This window comes from Apodemus sylvaticus, chromosome 4 (assembly GCF_947179515.1).
Source record: "Apodemus sylvaticus chromosome 4, mApoSyl1.1, whole genome shotgun sequence".
In the NCBI taxonomy this organism is placed as follows: domain Eukaryota; kingdom Metazoa; phylum Chordata; class Mammalia; order Rodentia; family Muridae; genus Apodemus; species Apodemus sylvaticus.
The window spans coordinates 60550511-60568577 of record NC_067475.1 but is presented as its reverse complement, the minus strand read 5'-3'; the positions used below and the strand labels follow the sequence as shown (position 1 = coordinate 60568577).

At 35.5% G+C, this 18067-nt stretch overlaps 1 protein-coding gene across 2 annotated transcripts in view; it reads left to right on the top strand.

The window, feature by feature from the left end:
* Window positions 1-18067, top strand: part of Trim33 (tripartite motif containing 33) — a 76950-nt gene that overhangs the window by 39543 nt on the left and 19340 nt on the right. For both annotated transcript variants that reach the window (XM_052179613.1, XM_052179612.1), the window contains exons 5-11: window positions 5085-5201; window positions 7458-7572; window positions 9875-10021; window positions 10575-10692; window positions 12776-13050; window positions 13863-14027; window positions 15388-15585. In XM_052179613.1, coding sequence (XP_052035573.1) covers window positions 5085-5201; window positions 7458-7572; window positions 9875-10021; window positions 10575-10692; window positions 12776-13050; window positions 13863-14027; window positions 15388-15585 — 1135 coding nt within the window. The remainder of the gene's footprint in view (window positions 1-5084; window positions 5202-7457; window positions 7573-9874; window positions 10022-10574; window positions 10693-12775; window positions 13051-13862; window positions 14028-15387; window positions 15586-18067) is intronic.

Genomic DNA, 18067 nt, shown 5'->3' with positions numbered 1-18067 from the left:
CCCACTCATAAGTTATAGGTGAGTCTTGAACATAGAGGTTTGAAATGTGTTGACCCTGTTTACCCATAGTTTTTTATTTATTTATTTATTTATTTATTTTGATATTAGTGACACTTTCTGAAAGAACTCAGATAATATATGTGTAGTGAAATACAAAGTAAAATAAGAAAACTTGGAAGTTCTGAATTATTATGTCTATGTAGATAGTGGTGGTCTTTCTCATTCATTACCATGAAATACCTATCAGTCTATTGGCAAAAGTTAGTCAAAACATAACTACCATCACATGGTATTTAACTCCACTTGAGAGAGATGTAAAGAAGCAAAGATTCAGTCTTAAAATCATAGCCACAAAGACCCTACAGTTTAGCTGTAGTACACAAGCTTTCTGGTTTTATTGGCATTTAGGTAAGTTGTTGGGGCTATCTGTTCAGAGTGCTTTGTGACATTATCTCTGTGTGAACAGTTTATCTCTGGAGGATGTTGTCACCAAATCAAGTTCGTAAAGTAAGAAACTAGAAAGTTGAATGCCATAGACAATAGAGATAACTTTGTTAGGCTGAGAATGAAAATTTAAACTAGAACTGCAGATTTTTAATTTGTTGTATTGGGTCATTTAAAAAAATGTCATTGGCCACTGAAAAATTGGTGTCAGGTAGGTGTGGTGGCACAAAACTTGAATCCTGGCATTTAGGAGGCAGAGTTTGGGGATCTCTATGAATGAGTTGTAAAGTGAGTTCTAGGACAGCCAGAGCTACTGGCTCTCAAAAACAAAACAACTAAACATACTATATGCTCTTATAGAGGACCTGAGTTCAGTTCCCAGTACCCAAAATGGGACCTTAGGGCTGCCAGTAACACCAGTTACGGGGGTTCTGTAACTCCTGCGTATGTGCAGGCTTACCACTCATACACATAAAAATAAATACACACTGTACTGTCTTCAGATGCACCAGGAGAGTGTGTCAGATCTCATTACAGATGGTTGTGAGCCACCATGTGCTTGTTGGGATTTGAACTCAGGACCTTTGGAAGAGCAGTCGGGAGTCTTAACCACTGAGCCATCTCTCCAGCCCCAAATAAATCTTAAAAACTAATGATGTTCATGGGCAACTATTAGAGAATCTCAGTATGCCATAGAATGGAGCATACACACCTAGAGTGAGTTTTTTTTTTTTTTCTCTTGAAATAAATAGTCATGCAATGGTCATATTCTGCTCACTATTCCTGTCTGGGGTGAAGGTGGGCTGGGCTTAGTATAAAAGCTAGTTTCTTTTCCATTCATAGGTTACAGAAGAAAGCCCAGATGTTGCTCTGTTTGCTATCACTTTTTGAAGTATCTCTATCACCATTAGCCTTTAGTCTACTGAGACTAATATTATCTTTTATTCTTGTGACCCTAAGAGAGTACTGTATTCCCAGGTATCATTTGTAATTCCTGTAAGACTCATCATGTGTCTTGTCTCTTCTTTGTTCACTAATTGGTTTGCCATCAGCAGAGTGTATCCTCAGCTGCTTCTTTCATCCTTGTCTAGGTTCTTTCCCCTACAATTAGACCTCGCTTTCCTCGTGCTCCTCTTAGTTTTTTTCATTCTCTGTCATTGGACCTTATGCAATAGTTCCTTGCTGTTGTTTAGGCCATCCTTTCTTCTCCCTCCAGATCTCGGTTTTAAAATCATGCCCTGATCTATAACCAGTTACTATTGCTACTCTGTAAAAAATCTCTGAGGTCATTTTCTTCATCTCTTAAAGATTTTAATTTTTTAACTCAATCGTTAACTGTAGAATACTATTGCCTTAGTGTCTGACAGTCGCAATACATAGCAATTTCCTCTTTTAGATCCCCCTAGTCTTTGTAGGTCCCCCCCCCCCTTTCCATTTTCTGAGATAGGGTCTCTAAAACTTGGGCTAGCTAGCCTGGAAGTCATTGTATAGCTCCTGCAAATACACGGAATGTATGATACAAGAGATCAAAATTTTGTATTTCTAAGACACCACAAATGGAAGTTGCAGGCCTGAAAGTTGGCTCTGGATGAGTTAATAAGAGATTGAGCCAATTTGAAGGCCCAGGACCGCAAAATATTATAATGTTTATAAGCCCTGCCTGGTATACTTGGGCTACACTAAATTTTAAAACACGATTTATAAACATTTTTTTAAAAACTTTAAAACTTATCTTTAGACAGATACATAGCATAGCAATTATACTTCATTATAGTCTGATGAAAATGTGTCTACTCTTGACAAAACAGCATCATGTAGTACAACTGTATTTTTTAAAAATTTTTTATTAAAAAAGATTTTATTTTTATGTACGTGTGTACGCTGTCTTCAGACACACTGGAAAGAGGTCATCAGATCCTATTACAGATGGTTGTGAGTTACCATGTGGTTGCAGGACCTCTGGAAGAGCCACCATGTCTGTAATTTTATAGAAAATTTTTATGTTTCATAAATAATTGAGAGATCCTTGCTTTATCTTTTAAATTAGAGGCCCTACCTCTCTATCTTCTCCATATAGTATATGTGCATGTGTGCATGTGGCTGAGTGTATGTGTTTATATAGGCCAAAGGTCAGTGTCCTCTATTGTCCTTGATCACTTGCAGCTTTACTTTTTGAGACAAGTACTTTACTAAACTAACTGCCCATCAAGCCTTGGTGGGGGGGGGGTCTTCCTGCCTCTACACCACCCTGCCCTGGGATTATATGCACGTACCTCACACCTGACTTTGTATATGGGGGCTGTGGATCTGAACTCATGACCTCAGGATTGCACAGCAAGATTTTTACCAGTGGAGCCATCTCTCTGGTCTCTTCTCTTTCATTGGAATTTTTCCTTCTGTTGCCTATCTGAGCCTACTCTTAGTCTTTTCTGGTACTGCTTATTGAACCCAGAACCTCATTCACGCTAAGTGTGTACTCTTTCATTGAAACACACATCTTTAGCTTTGCTATTCATTTATTCCACTCAACATTCCCAATATGCCCTTGATGACTTATTATCCACTCAGTCAATTTAGTGCTGCCTGTTGCTGAATATTGAGTGATCTTGTTGACTTGATCTTATGTAGGATATTGTAGCTATATAGTAAGTTCATGACTGCAGTGGCCACGTCACACCCCCAAGACAACACTTCAAAGTTCTCCTTTCTATTCTTTGGCTCTAATATTCTTTTTGTTTTGTTTTGTTTGAGACAGGGTTTCTCTGTGTAGTCCTGGCCGTCCTGGAACTCGCTCCGTATACCAGGCTGCCCTCGAACTCAGAAATCTGCCTGCCTCTGCCTCCCAAGTGCTGGGATTAAAGGCGTGCGCCACCACTGCCTGGCTTAGCTCTAATATTCTTAAGTCCTTCTGTGATAGCATCTCAGTTGGGGTAGGAGTTGTGATACGATACGGCGGCATTGGTACAAGTGTCTCATTTAAGACTCACTACTCAGTAGAGACTTATTAGCACTTTCACCAGTTAGAAGTCCCTGCATTCACTGCTGAGTATTGCAGGGAGAAGCTTTTCTGGTCAAGGTGGAGGGAAGACCTAATTTATGGATCCGAGCAGAAGTATTTAGTGAAGGAATAACTTGTTTTGAAAAAGAACAGTACAGGGTTCTGGACTAGGGCCTAGGACCCCCCCAAGCCACTACCAGATATGCAGTATGGTGCTCATGTATAATAGATCTTAAAATCTGCCTCCTCCAGCACTAGGGAGGCAGAGGCAGGCAGATTTCTGAGTTCGAGGCCAGCCTGGTCTACGGAGCAAGTTCCAGGACGGCCAGGACTACACAGAGAAACCCTGTCTGGGGGGAAAAAAAAACCCTACCTCCAATGTAATTGGTTACCCCAATAACCTTTATGCCACTATTGTATGTACCAGTGGGCTCATCTAATTTTGTTGTACTATTAACATTGCCTTAATTGACCTCTCACATTTGTTATTATACTGTCTCACTTAGGTTTGATATTTTTAGTTTTCTATTTCTGTTTTATGATCTTCCTAGAGTTCTGAATTTTCACATTCTGCTTAGAATTATTCAAAAGCTTCATGTTACTTTGAGAACAAAACAAAGAAATGGCATGTTATACCTGGCCATTGATATTTAGTTTAAGTTAGATCTTGTCTCATATTTTGACATTTGAATATTCTTTGATCCTGTTTAAATTTCAGTATGTAATGTACTAAACATTCAACTGTTAGGATTTCTCTGTGAGATTTCCTAGGTCTGAAAGCCATTTTATAGACACTACATTTTTGATACAGATTATATCTCATCACAGTGTGGTATCAATGCATATTTGATTTGTGCCTAAGTATTACCATAATTTGAGCCATAGGGGTACTTTATATAGAAAGTACACTGAACAACAACAAAGAGACAAACATGCAGAAGAAACTTGAAATTAATTTGTTGATTTAATAAATATAAAATGAAATCTATTATTCTAGTATCTGGTAGCCAAGGACTCTGGACTTTAATATTAAATATACATTTCTAGTGTTATAATTAGAAAATTTGAGCATATATCAAACATGACATTGTTAGAGTAAAGCTATATTGATATCTTTATTTGATAGAATTCCATTGGAAAGCCTCATGAAACATAGCAGGTAATAAAACCAGATGCAACTACATAATACATGTGTATCATGACTACAGTTCTATTTTAAAATGCATAATTAGGTTTGTGGGAGTACATAAGTTTTAGAGTAATTGCTTAGCACATGAGTTTGGTTTATAGAACTCAGTCACTGAGTTTATGTACGTTAGACTGGTAGCAATGATTTTGGAACTTTAGGAACTTTATAGTATTTTGTATAGTATATTGTATTTTATGATTTAAATTGTATGCATCTTATTCAGGATTAAAAAAAAAAAATAGAACCCTAAGTTAAAACTTCTGAGGTAAGTCAGTTTTCTGAGGAAATTTTTCTTTCATAATGGCTATTCCAGGCAGATGGTGTTAAATGGCTATTGTAGTACTATGGAAATGACCAGCAGGTAGAGTTATTTCAAGATTGTCTTGTGTAACTCACTTCCTAAGTCTTAATTATAATGTTTCGGTTTCAAATATATTTTTTGTTTGTTTTAAGGTATCAATTTTTAGAAGAAGCTTTTCAAAATCAGAAAGGTGCAATTGAAAATCTGTTGGCTAAGCTTCTTGAAAAGAAGAATTATGTTCATTTTGCTGCCACACAAGTGCAGAATAGGTAAGCCTGTTGCATAAAAAATTTAATCTTGTTTTAAAGTTTTTTAAGAAGGAATGTATCCAAATGCAACTTATTTTCCTACTACATTAAACATGTCGAAGACAAAATTTTTAATAGATGAAGTGATAAAATTTGAAGTTGGTATATTTTATTAAGTTTACAAAAAACATTTAAAAATTTTAGGATGTGTCTTTGATCTTTTGTTTCATTTTTGTTTTTTGAGACAGGGTTCTTTTGTGTAGCCCTGACTGTGTTAGAAGTCATTTTGTAAATGTAGCTGGTCTCAAACTCTGAAATCTACCTGCCTCTGCCTCCAGAATTCTGGGACTAAAGTCATTCACCACCATGACTGGGCATCTTTGTTATTTAGAATTAATAAGGCTTCAATGTATATATTCTTTGAACTTGGAAAATGAGTTAATATGGAGGGGATTGAATTACAGAACTAAAAGCAGAGATTGTGTAGAAGAGTATTAAGACTGAAGGATGACTGGGGTATGCTGCACACCAACTTAGCTTTAGGCTCAGTGCAAGACAATCTCATGGAAATAAGAGGAAAGTGATAGAGAAGGGCACCCAACATCTTCATCTGGCCCTCCCTCTCTCTCCCTCCTCCCCGCCCCTCTGTGTGTGTGTGTGTGTGTGTGTGTGTGTGTGTTCTCAAAACAACAGAAACCCAGTAGTGAAAAAATATATTATCAAAAAAGCATTCAGAGCTACTTATTTCATTAGCAGCATTATAAGATGAATATATAATATAGATTTGGTGTCCTAAGTATTTAGCTACTGTTATTTTTACCATTACCGTGATCATCATCGTCATTATTATTTTTTTTTTTAAAGATGTTCTTTTTTTTTTTTTTTTTTTAAGATTCATTTTGTGGGTATGAGTGCTTTGCCCGCATGTAGATCTGCTTACCACATGCATATCTAGTGCCTAATGAAGTGGTGCCTCCATGCAGGTGTGGGGGAATCAAACCTGGGTCCTTTGCAAGAACATGTGGTCTTAACCACTGGGCCAACTCTCTAGCTAGCCCTCATTATTTTATCATTATTCTGTTTAGGTATATTTATAGGATGAGTGTTAAGAACTTCTAAAGAGGGCCTGTTTACTAGGTTACAATTTTTGACACTGGAACAATATACTACAAGTTTAATGGGCACAATTTATTTAAACCTGGACATTCCTGAGAGTACGAATAGGGTTAGATTGTGTTTATTGTATAAACTCAAGACATTGAGGCTTTGTCTTGAATAGTAAAATCTATTAATTTGTGATGGTTAAAATGACACATAATAAGATGTACAAAGGTACATCTGATCTGTTGAAACATGTTTGAATGAAGGAAAATAATAGTGATGGAAATTTTTATCTTTAGTGAGACCAAAAGAAAATAAAAGGCAAGGTGGGAGAGATGGTTCAGCAGTTGAGTATTTACTTACTGCCCTTCCAGAGGATCCAGAATTGTTTCCCAGAATCCACAACCAGTATGGCTTGTAGTGTGGGTGCTAGCATCTGAACTTCAGTTGTTTTAACCTTGCAGCAAGTTCCATTAATGATGCATCTCTCCATAATTCCCCTCCCTATTTTTTAAAACTTTAATATTTTTTTCCATAGATCAAGTGTTTCAGAATCTTTGTGGAATAGAACACATTCTTAGCAAGAAAAGAAGCCCCTGGGTCACTTCTTGCAGGCATTCCCTCAATCTCTAGTTATTTAATACACATTTTTAGTATCTACAGTGTAAAGCCAGTTTGAGAGAAAAATTATGAAACTTAATTAAAACCCATATTTAAAGGGATAACATTTGAAGTAAAATAGAAGCTTTTATTTTAAATTCTTGTTTTTTCAAAAGGTTAACTATTGATTCCAATGTTATTCTTTTGTTGGCAGGATCCTTTTTAAATGGAATTAGAAAAAGGATTAAACAGAATAAATGTAGTAAATTTAACACTAAGTCAGCAGGGCTAGCTATTTGTACATCATATGCTTATAGGAGTTTAAAATTGTTCTGCAGATGAATAAAATGGGCTTCATGAGCTTAATTTAAATTATTAAATACTGAATTCAGTCTTCGTATGACTACTTTAGATCTAATAAAGTGGCTATAGCTCTGTTGAAACATAAGTCATGCACTTTGACAAATTTTTGACTTCAATTATTTTGTGTAAGGTGCCTGGTTGGGTGAATTTCTGTAACTGTTGATTCAGACATAGGTTGAGTTGATGATCTAATGCTTCATTTCTCTTATTCAGGATTAAAGAAGTAAATGAGACTAACAAACGAGTAGAACAGGAAATTAAAGTGGCCATCTTTACCCTTATCAATGAAATTAATAAGAAAGGAAAATCTCTTTTACAACAGCTAGAGGTATGGTTTAAAGCAAAAATTACAAATGCTTCTCCTGTTCTTCAGCTATTCTCAATGTTTATTGAGAGCGCTTCTAAATGGTTTGGAGATAAAGTAAAATAGGAAGTATTTTTATTGTTGTTAATTTTCTATTCGTGATGAGAACTTATATTTAGTTACTTTGTAGTTCATTTTAATAACACTGGTTGATGTTTTTGTTTTTTGGCTGGCTTGGAAATCTTCATACTAGCCTTGAACCTATAGAACCTATTTGTCTTCCAAGTGATGGAATTAAAGGTGTGCACCACCATACCTGACATAAAACACTGTGTTTTGTTTGTTTGTTTGTTTGTTATTTGTTTGTTGTTTTGAAGCCATATAACTTGGTGATAGTGATACCTAGGAAAGAATTATTACTGAAACATGATATAGATGAAGACAAAGCAAGTATTTTGAATTTATTCATTTCTAGCAAGAGGCCTCAGTTTAACTTTATAAATGCATTTGGGTTTGTGATTGAGCAATGTATATATTTCTATAATTGGCCAAAAATGTCCACATTTTGAATTATATAAACCTTAAATTTAATTTATTTTATACATTGCATACCTTTCATATTTTGAAATTAATATGTGAATAGTTATAAATTTTCTAAGGCTCTCGTGTAGTTTTGAAATGAAGTTTTTAGGGTTTTGTTTTTTTCAAGACAGGGCTTCTCTGTGTAGCCCTGAGTATTCTGAAACTTACTCTTTAGACCTGGGTGACCTCAAACTCAAGAGAAATCTGTTTAACTCTACCTCTCCTGTGCTTGGATTAAAGGCTTGTGCCACCATCAAGTTTTGATATAAATCTTTACTGTAGTTTGATATGTTCTCAGAAAATTTTAAATTCGAATTTTATAGCCATTGAGGTTTTTAAAGAATAAATAACTTTTTATTTGACCATTTTATGCTCTTATGTAGGTTTATATGATACTGGTGTATTTTATATGCCACTGAAAAGTTGTAACTTTAAAGTGTGATTTACATTAACCTTAGGTTGTCCTTAGAGTTTTTCTATTTTATTTATTCATAGACCCCTTTAAAAATATGAGATTGATAGTTACTTGCAAATGAAAAAAATCTTGTGAGCACAATAACTTAATTTTTGTCTTTTAAACACATCTTACATTGAAAAACAGTGGTGAGAATATTGACCATATTAAAATTGGTGTTTCTTACTTATTCTATTTGTAGTCTAGATTTAATCTCTAGAATAACCATATGAATCCAGAGCAGTTAGTAGTAACTGTATTTGATACATTTAAATGTATTATAAATACATCTAAAATTAATAATTGTAAATCTCTTTCAAGGACTTCAGAACTTAAAAACTTGTAAGTACTTTGTAATAAATATTCCATATATTCTTAGCATGATAATTTTTAAAATAATAATAATAATAATTTTTAAAATAAAATAATAATTTTTAAAATAGTGATTTCTTGTATAATATTTTTCAAAGCAATAAAAGAGATGTTTTCCTAAGCTTTGTTAAAGAATTGATTCTAGTGAGGTTATAATTCTATCTGTTCAATACTTTGATCTGTTGATTTATATTATAAAGTGATATAAATCACTTGTTCCCCTTTGACAAATAATGTTTAGTAAATGAAGTTGAATAATTTGGGAGAGAAAGTGATTAAGAAGTAGGTAGGTTATCTTGGGCATAGTGAATATCAAAGTATGTAGGACATTTCCTATCCTTTCTTTGGAGTGATTTCTTCTGAACATTTGATTTTTTTTTCCTTGCAGCATTTTCCTGAAACTGTCTTTTCTTTGTGAATTTTGTTATACCAGCTTACCTAATTTCATCCTTAGACCTCTGGAATTTTTCAGGGCTTGTTTGCTTGTTTGTTGTTTCTTGTTTTCTTTTGTTTTTGGTATTTAGGAGAAAATTTAACCATATCTTCAAGCCATGCTTGTAGGTGGCACTAGTAATTAGCTCAGTATTTTCTTGGACCAAGAAAGAATAGTTATTTAAGATTATATAAAATGATTCCTCAAGGTTGGCTATAGTGTACTGGATCAACCCAACAACAGGAAGACACTATTTTAAAGTTATTATTTGGTGAAAGAAAAACCATAAATTGCTAATGTCCTGAATGGAGTGGATTAACTTAGAGCAGAAAGATTTAGTCATCCTTTTCTTAGTTGCTTTCCTTCTGATTGTTTATAGACTCATTAAATAATTACAGGTCTCTCTTACACAGTTTTTGCAGTAGAGGTGTTTGTGTATGTGAAGTTTTTTTTAATTGTTTAGTGAAGTTGTTGTTATATTTCAGAATGTTACAAAAGAAAGACAGATGAAGCTACTACAGCAGCAAAATGACATCACAGGCCTCTCTCGGCAGGTGAAGCATGTTATGAACTTTACAAACTGGGCCATCGCAAGTGGCAGCAGCACGGCACTACTTTATAGCAAGCGTCTGGTGAGGCACACTATATCTTTATTTTTACTTAATGGACCCATTATTTACAAGTGTAGCACGTTTATTTTGTAAATATAAAAACTTGTTTAAAACATAAACATTTATTTTGGTGGCAAATGTAACCATCTTTATATAAAGATTCAGAAAAGCTGGTCATGATGGTGTATGGCTGTAATTCCAGCCAGTACTTGGAATTGGATTGATGCAAGGGTTCACGGTTAACCTGAATTTCATATCAATTCTCTTGACTCAACGAGCTAGAAAATTTTTATCTTTCTGTTGATCCCATTTACTTTTGATGAATTGTATTTCTGTCATTTTCTTGGACTCTAGTGCCATATATATTCTTTTGAGGATACTTAGTATCTTAGTACAGTTTATTATCAAAAGTGGCAGAAATTCAAGTATATGCATTTCATGTTCTAGCTAATTTAGATCTTGACACTGTCTTCTGTGGTATCTGGGGCTTTATGAACTTAAAAACATGTCTCTAGTATGCTTCTTCAGCTAACATTTAATTTTAATACTAATGGAAATTTTTTTTCCCTTGAAGATTACTTTTCAGTTACGGCATATTTTGAAAGCACGATGTGATCCTGTTCCTGCTGCCAATGGAGCAATTCGTTTCCATTGTGATCCCACCTTCTGGGCCAAAAATGTAGTGAATTTAGGTGAGAAATCATTTCATGGATATGATTTAAACTGTAATGTTGTGAGAAGAAACTATTTTAGCAGATTCTTGATAATTTTTAAACTTTTAGATGTGAGTGATTTAAGAAATGTGTTGGGTACTGGAAGTTCTTTGGGGCTAGGCTGTTTTTTAGGGCTTAGTGCTGGGGCTTGAACCCTGTCCTCCAGCTCACTAAACCATGCTCTCTACTTAACGCCTCAGTCATCCTGGAAGAATGCTTTCCATGGGGTCCGTTTCTACCCATTATTTTTCAAAATTAATATTTACTTAGTTAATTATTTAGATGTCTTGTAGTTTAATTATATCAAGTGGTTCAATGGAGAAGGAACTTGAGTTCACTGAAGTATTGTAGCCACATTCCAAGGAATGTTAGACAAAATTTTTTGTTGTTGCTTTTTTTGTTGTTTTTTTGTTTGTTTGTTTTTGTTTTGTTTTGTTTTGTTTTTGTTTTGTTTTTGGTTTTCTGGAATGTTTTGTTTTGTTTTTTGTTTTGTTTTGTTTTCCGAGACAGGGTTTCTCTGTGTAGCCCTGGCTGTCCTGGAACTCACTCTGTAGACCAGGCTGGCCTTGAACTCAGAAATCCACCTACCTCTGCCTCCCACAGTGCTGGGATTACAGGCGTACGCCACCACCAGCCAGCTAGGAACTCTTTTTCACTCCATAAAGAAATAGATTTTGCCTTTGTTTCTCCACATTGTTGACCTACAAAGAACATGGGTGAAATTTGGAGAGTAACAAAAAGCCAAGCAAGTGATTTTTGTAATTTTAGCTACTAAGGAGACTGAGACAGGAGGGTTGCTTGAGCCTATGCATTTATAAGACCCCTTCTCTTACAGTAAAATGACATGAAACAGTATGACTCAGAATGAAATCTGCCATTCTTTTGAATATTTCCACTTTCAAAGTAATCATGTGCTTGAGATTTGAATTTTACTGCTTAAAATAAAATATTCTTTGGGTAAACAGAAAAAAGATACTCAATTTTGCCTTTAGATGTAGCACCAGAAAATCACTGTTGTTTTGACGTTTTGGGGGTTGGGGAGAGAGAGAGGGGGAGAGTTTTGTGTGTATTTCATTTTGTACTGCATTTTCAAAAAAGTTTTTATAAAAATCATTTTTTTATAAACAAGATTTTTTCTTTGTGGCCTACCAATATTACCTCAAAGAAAATGACAGTATAAAAAAGAAGGGAAATGACCAGTTTAAAGGTATAAATGATTTAAAGTATTCAGAATTTCCACAGAAAATTATTTGGTAGCTGAATATTATTTCACCCTTAACATTGGCAATGGGGACATGGCTCAGTGGTTAAGAGTACTGACTACCCTTTAGAAGACCCAAATTTAATTCTCAATACCCACATGGCAGCTCACAACTGTCTGTAACTCTAATTCCAAGGGATCTGGTAGCCTCTTCTGATCTATTTGGGTAACCAGATATACAGTGGTTGGTGTACGGACATACATAGTCAAAACACTCATACACATTTAGGAAGGAAGGAAGAAACGGAAGGAACAAAGAGAAAAAGAAGGCAGATAGAATCAGTATAGCAACTACCATGAATATATCCTGGAGTCTTTGTCATGGAAGAATTGGTTCAGACTGACTGGATCCTTCCTCTAATAATGTCTCTTTCAGTCTCCAGCCAGCTAGCCTGGGTTATGCAGCAGCAAAGACACCGTGCCTCAAACTAGCTGGAAAGGTGAGGACTGACATCCAAAGGTTGTCCTCTGACCTCCACATGTGGACTGTTGTGCATGCCCACAACCATCCACGCCCCCACCTCAAAAAAATGTACATGCACACATACACCATACCCACCACACAGGTCTAAGAACAGATAGTGTATTCTGAATAATGAGCTTATTTGTGGGAGGGTTCAAGGGGCTTTGGAATCTATTGAGTTTCTAATTAGCATCATCAAACCTAGCTCTCATTTTTGATGTGCTGTTGGATGCTCGGAGGTGCTAATTGTCAGGAGGAGGGAAAGACAGTGATTCATCTTTGAATTGGGCAATTTAGTTGATTATTTGTAAATCCTTCTTATTTTTTTAAATCCTCAGGTAATCTAGTAATAGAGAGTAAGCCAGCTCCTGGTTATACTCCTAATGTTGTAGTTGGGCAAGTTCCTCCAGGGACAAACCACATTAGTAAAACCCCTGGACAGATTAATTTAGCACAGCTTCGACTCCAGCACATGCAGCAACAAGTGTATGCACAGAAACATCAGCAGTTACAACAGATGAGACTTCAGCAACCACCAGCTCCTGCCCCAACAACAACAACAACAACACAGCAGCATCCCAGGCAAGCAGCCCCACAGATGTTACAACAACAGGTAAGCATTGTGTTCTTCCATTAATGATAGAAATTAAGAAGATCACAAATCTATACGTTATTCTCTGCACATGAATCACACAATATGAGTTACTAGGTGAAGTTAAAAAGTCAGAATAGTCAGAAATATGGGGAAAGTTAAAGAATAAAGGTAGGATCATGGGAAGCAGTGACATTTTACCCTTCTTATGATGTATGCACCCCCCCCCCCCCATACAATTGTGAGCCAAAGAACCAGATTGTTTCTAAGCTGTTGGTGCATTAGGCATTTGCTGGAATTATTCTTTGGTGTTATGTGCTGCTTCACAATCAATATTGTTAACTCCACAACAAGATGAGTTAATGTTGACCCCATTTCACTTGCCCTTCCCTCCCTTCCTCCTTCCCTTCTTTCCCAGAAAATGGAGATAGAAAAAAAAATTGGAGTGACTTTTCATAGTAATTATCAGTTCTGTAAGTATTGGGTTTGGAAAGAGAATATGGCTTAATTTCTATACCCTTAATACTACTTAATACTTACATTCTTAATACTTACATGCTCTATCTGAATTACCGTTACTTTAACATTTTATGATTGAATAATAAATTTGTAGAAATATTATATCAGCTGGGCATGGTGGTGCATGCTTTTAATTCCAGCACTTGGGAGGCAGAGGCAAGTGGATCTCTGAGTTTGAGAATAGCCTGGTCTACATAGTGAGTTTCAGGAAAGCCAGGGCTAAAAGGAGGAAGCCTGTCTCAACGCCGCCCCCCCCCCCCAAAAAAAAAGGGTAGGGGGAATACTATATGAATTAAAATTTCTACTTTTTACAGCCACCAAGATTGATCAGTGTGCAAACAATGCAGAGAGGCAACATGAACTGTGGAGCATTTCAAGCCCATCAAATGAGACTGGCTCAGAATGCTGCTAGAATACCAGGGATTCCCAGGCACAGTGCCCCTCAGTATTCCATGATGCAGCCACATCTCCAAAGACAAGTATGCCTAGAGTTACATTTGTAAGAGTCATACAATTTTAAAACTAAAAGGAATCATTTTTCATAATTAGAGTCGTTGATCAGGGTCTTTGATATTTATAATAATTTGTTGTTTTATGTATATTTGCTTGTCCCAGAAAAATGTACCTTCACATGAAAATTTCGTTCTTTAAACTTATACTATGCATTAAGATACTCTGGTTTATCCAAACTCATTACCTAGAGTGAAAAACAAGCCAAGCAACATTTGATTTACCTTTAGTCACAGATGATAATTCTGAAAATCAAGGTTAGAGTTTTAATTTTTCTTATACTGTCAGTATGCTTTTTAACATGATATTTTGATCTTGATAACAAAGATTCGTTAATTGGGCTAACTGTATGTTTGTATTTTTATATTTTTTTCTATACTCAGTTATTATTCTTTCTAGATATGCTTAATCTTAAAAATTACTGTGGGTTAGGGTGTAGTTCTGTTGTAAAATGCTTGAAATTCTGGGTTTGATGCATTGCTGCCAAGAAACTTCAAGATGATGATGATGATGTAGTAAATGTAAATTATGTCAGGTTTAGTGGCATTGATTGTTTATTCCATTGCTAGAGAGGTAGGACGATCAAAAGTTCAAGATTATCCTTAGCTTTATAGAGAATTCAAGTCAGCCTAGACTATAGTAGACCTTGTCTCAAAAGCTATGTAGGAATGGAGAAATGGCACAGTGATGAATGCTCTTGTTACTCTTACAGGACCTACATAGGGTTCCAACGACTTACCTGGCAGCTCAAAATATTTCTAAGGGACCTTAAGCATGTATGACTTAAATAATCCTTGTAATAGCTCTCTTAATGAAATCAGAAAGCGATCATTTATCTATAACTCAGGATTACTATTTAAGATTTCGTCACTGTTTAGGACTGCATAATAGTAGAGCTAGAAATCGATGTCATAGTTCCTTTCTGAAATTCATCATGATTTCTACCATATCAAGTTACAGTTTGTAGCTCTTTTTTAATTGGCTGAAAGACTAAAGAATCAAAGAGGATTGAATGTCTTCTGTGTCCTGCTATTTGCAAACTTGGTGGCTTCCCTATCTTCATATATCCTTGTTTGATCATATTAGTAGGCTAACAGGTTGACAATTATTTGCAAATCTGGTTTTCTTCGAGATAGTACATAAAAAGGAGTGAAAAATGAAAAGACTAGTTTAAACTGTTCTCTTGCATAAGTTTGAGAGGCCCCACTTGATCAGTTTCAGATACTTTTAGTTTGAAAAGGATACACTAAAATAGTTATAATTGTTGCTAAGGTATGGTTCAGAGACACTGTCAGAGCACATAATGATAGTACCTTCTTTCCTAAATAGCATTCAAACCCAGGACATGCTGGACCCTTTCCTGTTGTATCAGCACACAACCCAATCAACCCAACAAGCCCTACCACAGCAACTATGGCAAATGCAAATAGAGGTCCCACCAGCCCATCTGTTACAGCAATAGAATTAATACCCTCAGTCACCAATCCAGAAAATCTTCCATCGTTGCCAGATATTCCACCTATACAGGTTTGTATTTAAACTAAGCAAATCATTTAAAATCTCATACTAATTGAAGATGTGTTTCAGATTTTGTTTACTTTCAGGATCCATATTTCCTTGAACCTTCTGGTTACATAGTAACAGGTTACGTAGTAAAGGATACATTTGTAAAATTTAAAGTTACTGTGTGCTGAAAGTAATACTCTTCTGTTTTAAAGTTAGACACCAAGTACATGCTGAGAGTATCTACACAGGTACAATAATAGACCAGTACTAGCTTTGTTGATATGCTAATTCTTCACACTTTTTAGCACTTCCAAAGGCAGGCTTCAATCAATAATATGCATTATAAGAATTTATAGCCTAAAAGAGACCAGGGGCCAAAATGGGTTCTCATCTTTTGTTATTCTTATTTTTCATCCATAAGTAAGGGTAGGCCACTCCTCATCAAAAGCACTTGGGTAGAGAAAGGCTGTGTTTAAGAGTTTAGATATCAGGCACTTTGGAATGTATACTGAAAAGGAAGAAATGATGAAAAAGAGAGGATGAATTGCAAAGTGCTTCTGAGGTTTCTCATATCTTTCAGTTGAGACATTTTCTACATGTCTATTGACATTTCCAGTTTCTTTGAATTAAACTTATGTTTTTTTTTAATATTATTTATTTATTTTTTAAAAGATTTATTTATTATTATGTGTAAGTACACTGTTGCTGTCTTCAGGTACACCAGAAGAGGGAGTTAGATCTCTTTTTATGGATGGTTGTGAGCCACCATGTTGTTGCTGGGATTTGAACTCAGGATCTTCAGAAGAGCAGTCAGTGTTCTTAACTGCTGAGCCCAAAATTATGTTCTAAAATATAAAGTCTTGAGGATTCTACTGTTATTTTCCCTTATTAAGTTATAGGTCTCCATGGCAGCAAGGAAAAGTAAAGCTGCTAAACTAGTAGGACAGTTTTGTTTTGAGACAGGTTTTTACATATCCCTGGCTGGCTGCAAAGTCACTGAGATCCTCTTTCTGCCTCCTGGACTGGGATAGAAGCCATACGCCACCAAGGCCTGCCTATGTGAGAGTTTTAAATGATGTTTTTTTTAACTTCAGAGTTATTTGAAACCACTGACTTCTTGTGATTCTTTTACTCTGTCACAGCTTGTTGATAATAGAAGATATTTTTCCCCCCTCTCTTTTTTTGGGAATGGTAATAGTATTGGTTCTGAGACTGTTAGACTGTATAATAGAATAGATTAAATTGGGCTGTAAGTTAAGAAGTTGTATTTTTAGTTACCTTATAATTAATAAGATGCTCTCTTGGGAAACATGTTTTGATTCTTGAAATCACTTGCTAGAATATGTAATATTGCTATTTATAAGGAAATAGTGATGAGTTCCTTTCCTATGCGTGTGATAATTGGAAGTTGATTCATACTGTTGCTTGTAAATTTATACTCTTCATTATCCATAGCAACACCAAAAGATAGTTTGAGATTGCCTGAAAATTTTCTGTTCTGTCATTGTTTTAGTATGCTTGCAAGATTGTTCTGCTTTTCTCCGTGTTTTCATGGTTTCAGAAATATACTATTGGCATCATTCTCTATTTTTCTTTTCTGACTCCTTTTCTGTGTCTGTTACTCTGGACATTTATTTTTTATTTTTTTATTTCTTGTTTGTTTTGGTTTTTTGTTTTTTTTTTTTAAGACAGGGTTTCTCTGTCTAGTTAGCTAGATCTTGATATCTTGGAACTCACTCGTCGACCAGGCTGACCTTGAAATCAGAAATCCACCTGCCTCTGCCTCCCGAGTGCTGGGATTAAAGGCATATGTCACTACTGCCTGGCCATTTTTTTTGTACATAAATTATATGGCCTTTTATGGCTTCTCTTTCTTCACTTAGTGTATAGGTGTGCCTATTCCTTCTATGGCTGGATAATATTGTATGGAATTCTCTTTCTTTCTTCTTTTGAAGATAGGGTCTTCAAATGTAGTCTGGCCTAGATCCACTGTGTAGCTCAGGCTGGCTCCAACTAACTTTCTGCCTCACTCTCACATGATAGGATTACAGGCATGTAAAACCCTGTTTCTAACTTTGTATCTATGGCAGTGTGTTCATGTATTAGTTGATGGCTATTTCAATTTGTACTTTTTGCCTGTAAGGAAATAATACTAATATTGGCTTCTGTCTATAATAGTGGTTCCCCCTTCATAACTCTGCTGTCCTATAATATACCTTCTCACGTTGTGCTGACCCACATCCATAATTGAAATCTTGATAGTTACAAATCTTAATGTAAATGCCTGATATCCAGGATATATGATAGGCTAAACCCCCAAAGGGGTCATGGCCCACAGTTTGAGAATCACTGATCTATAAAGCTTTTTTGTGTGTAAGTTCTTTCTCTAAGACAAGGTAAAAATAAACCTGAATAGGATAAAAAAAATGGACAGGGGGAAAAAAGAGCCAAGGAATAAACAGAAACACAGGAGAGGCACACATAGTCACACCAGAGAAATAAA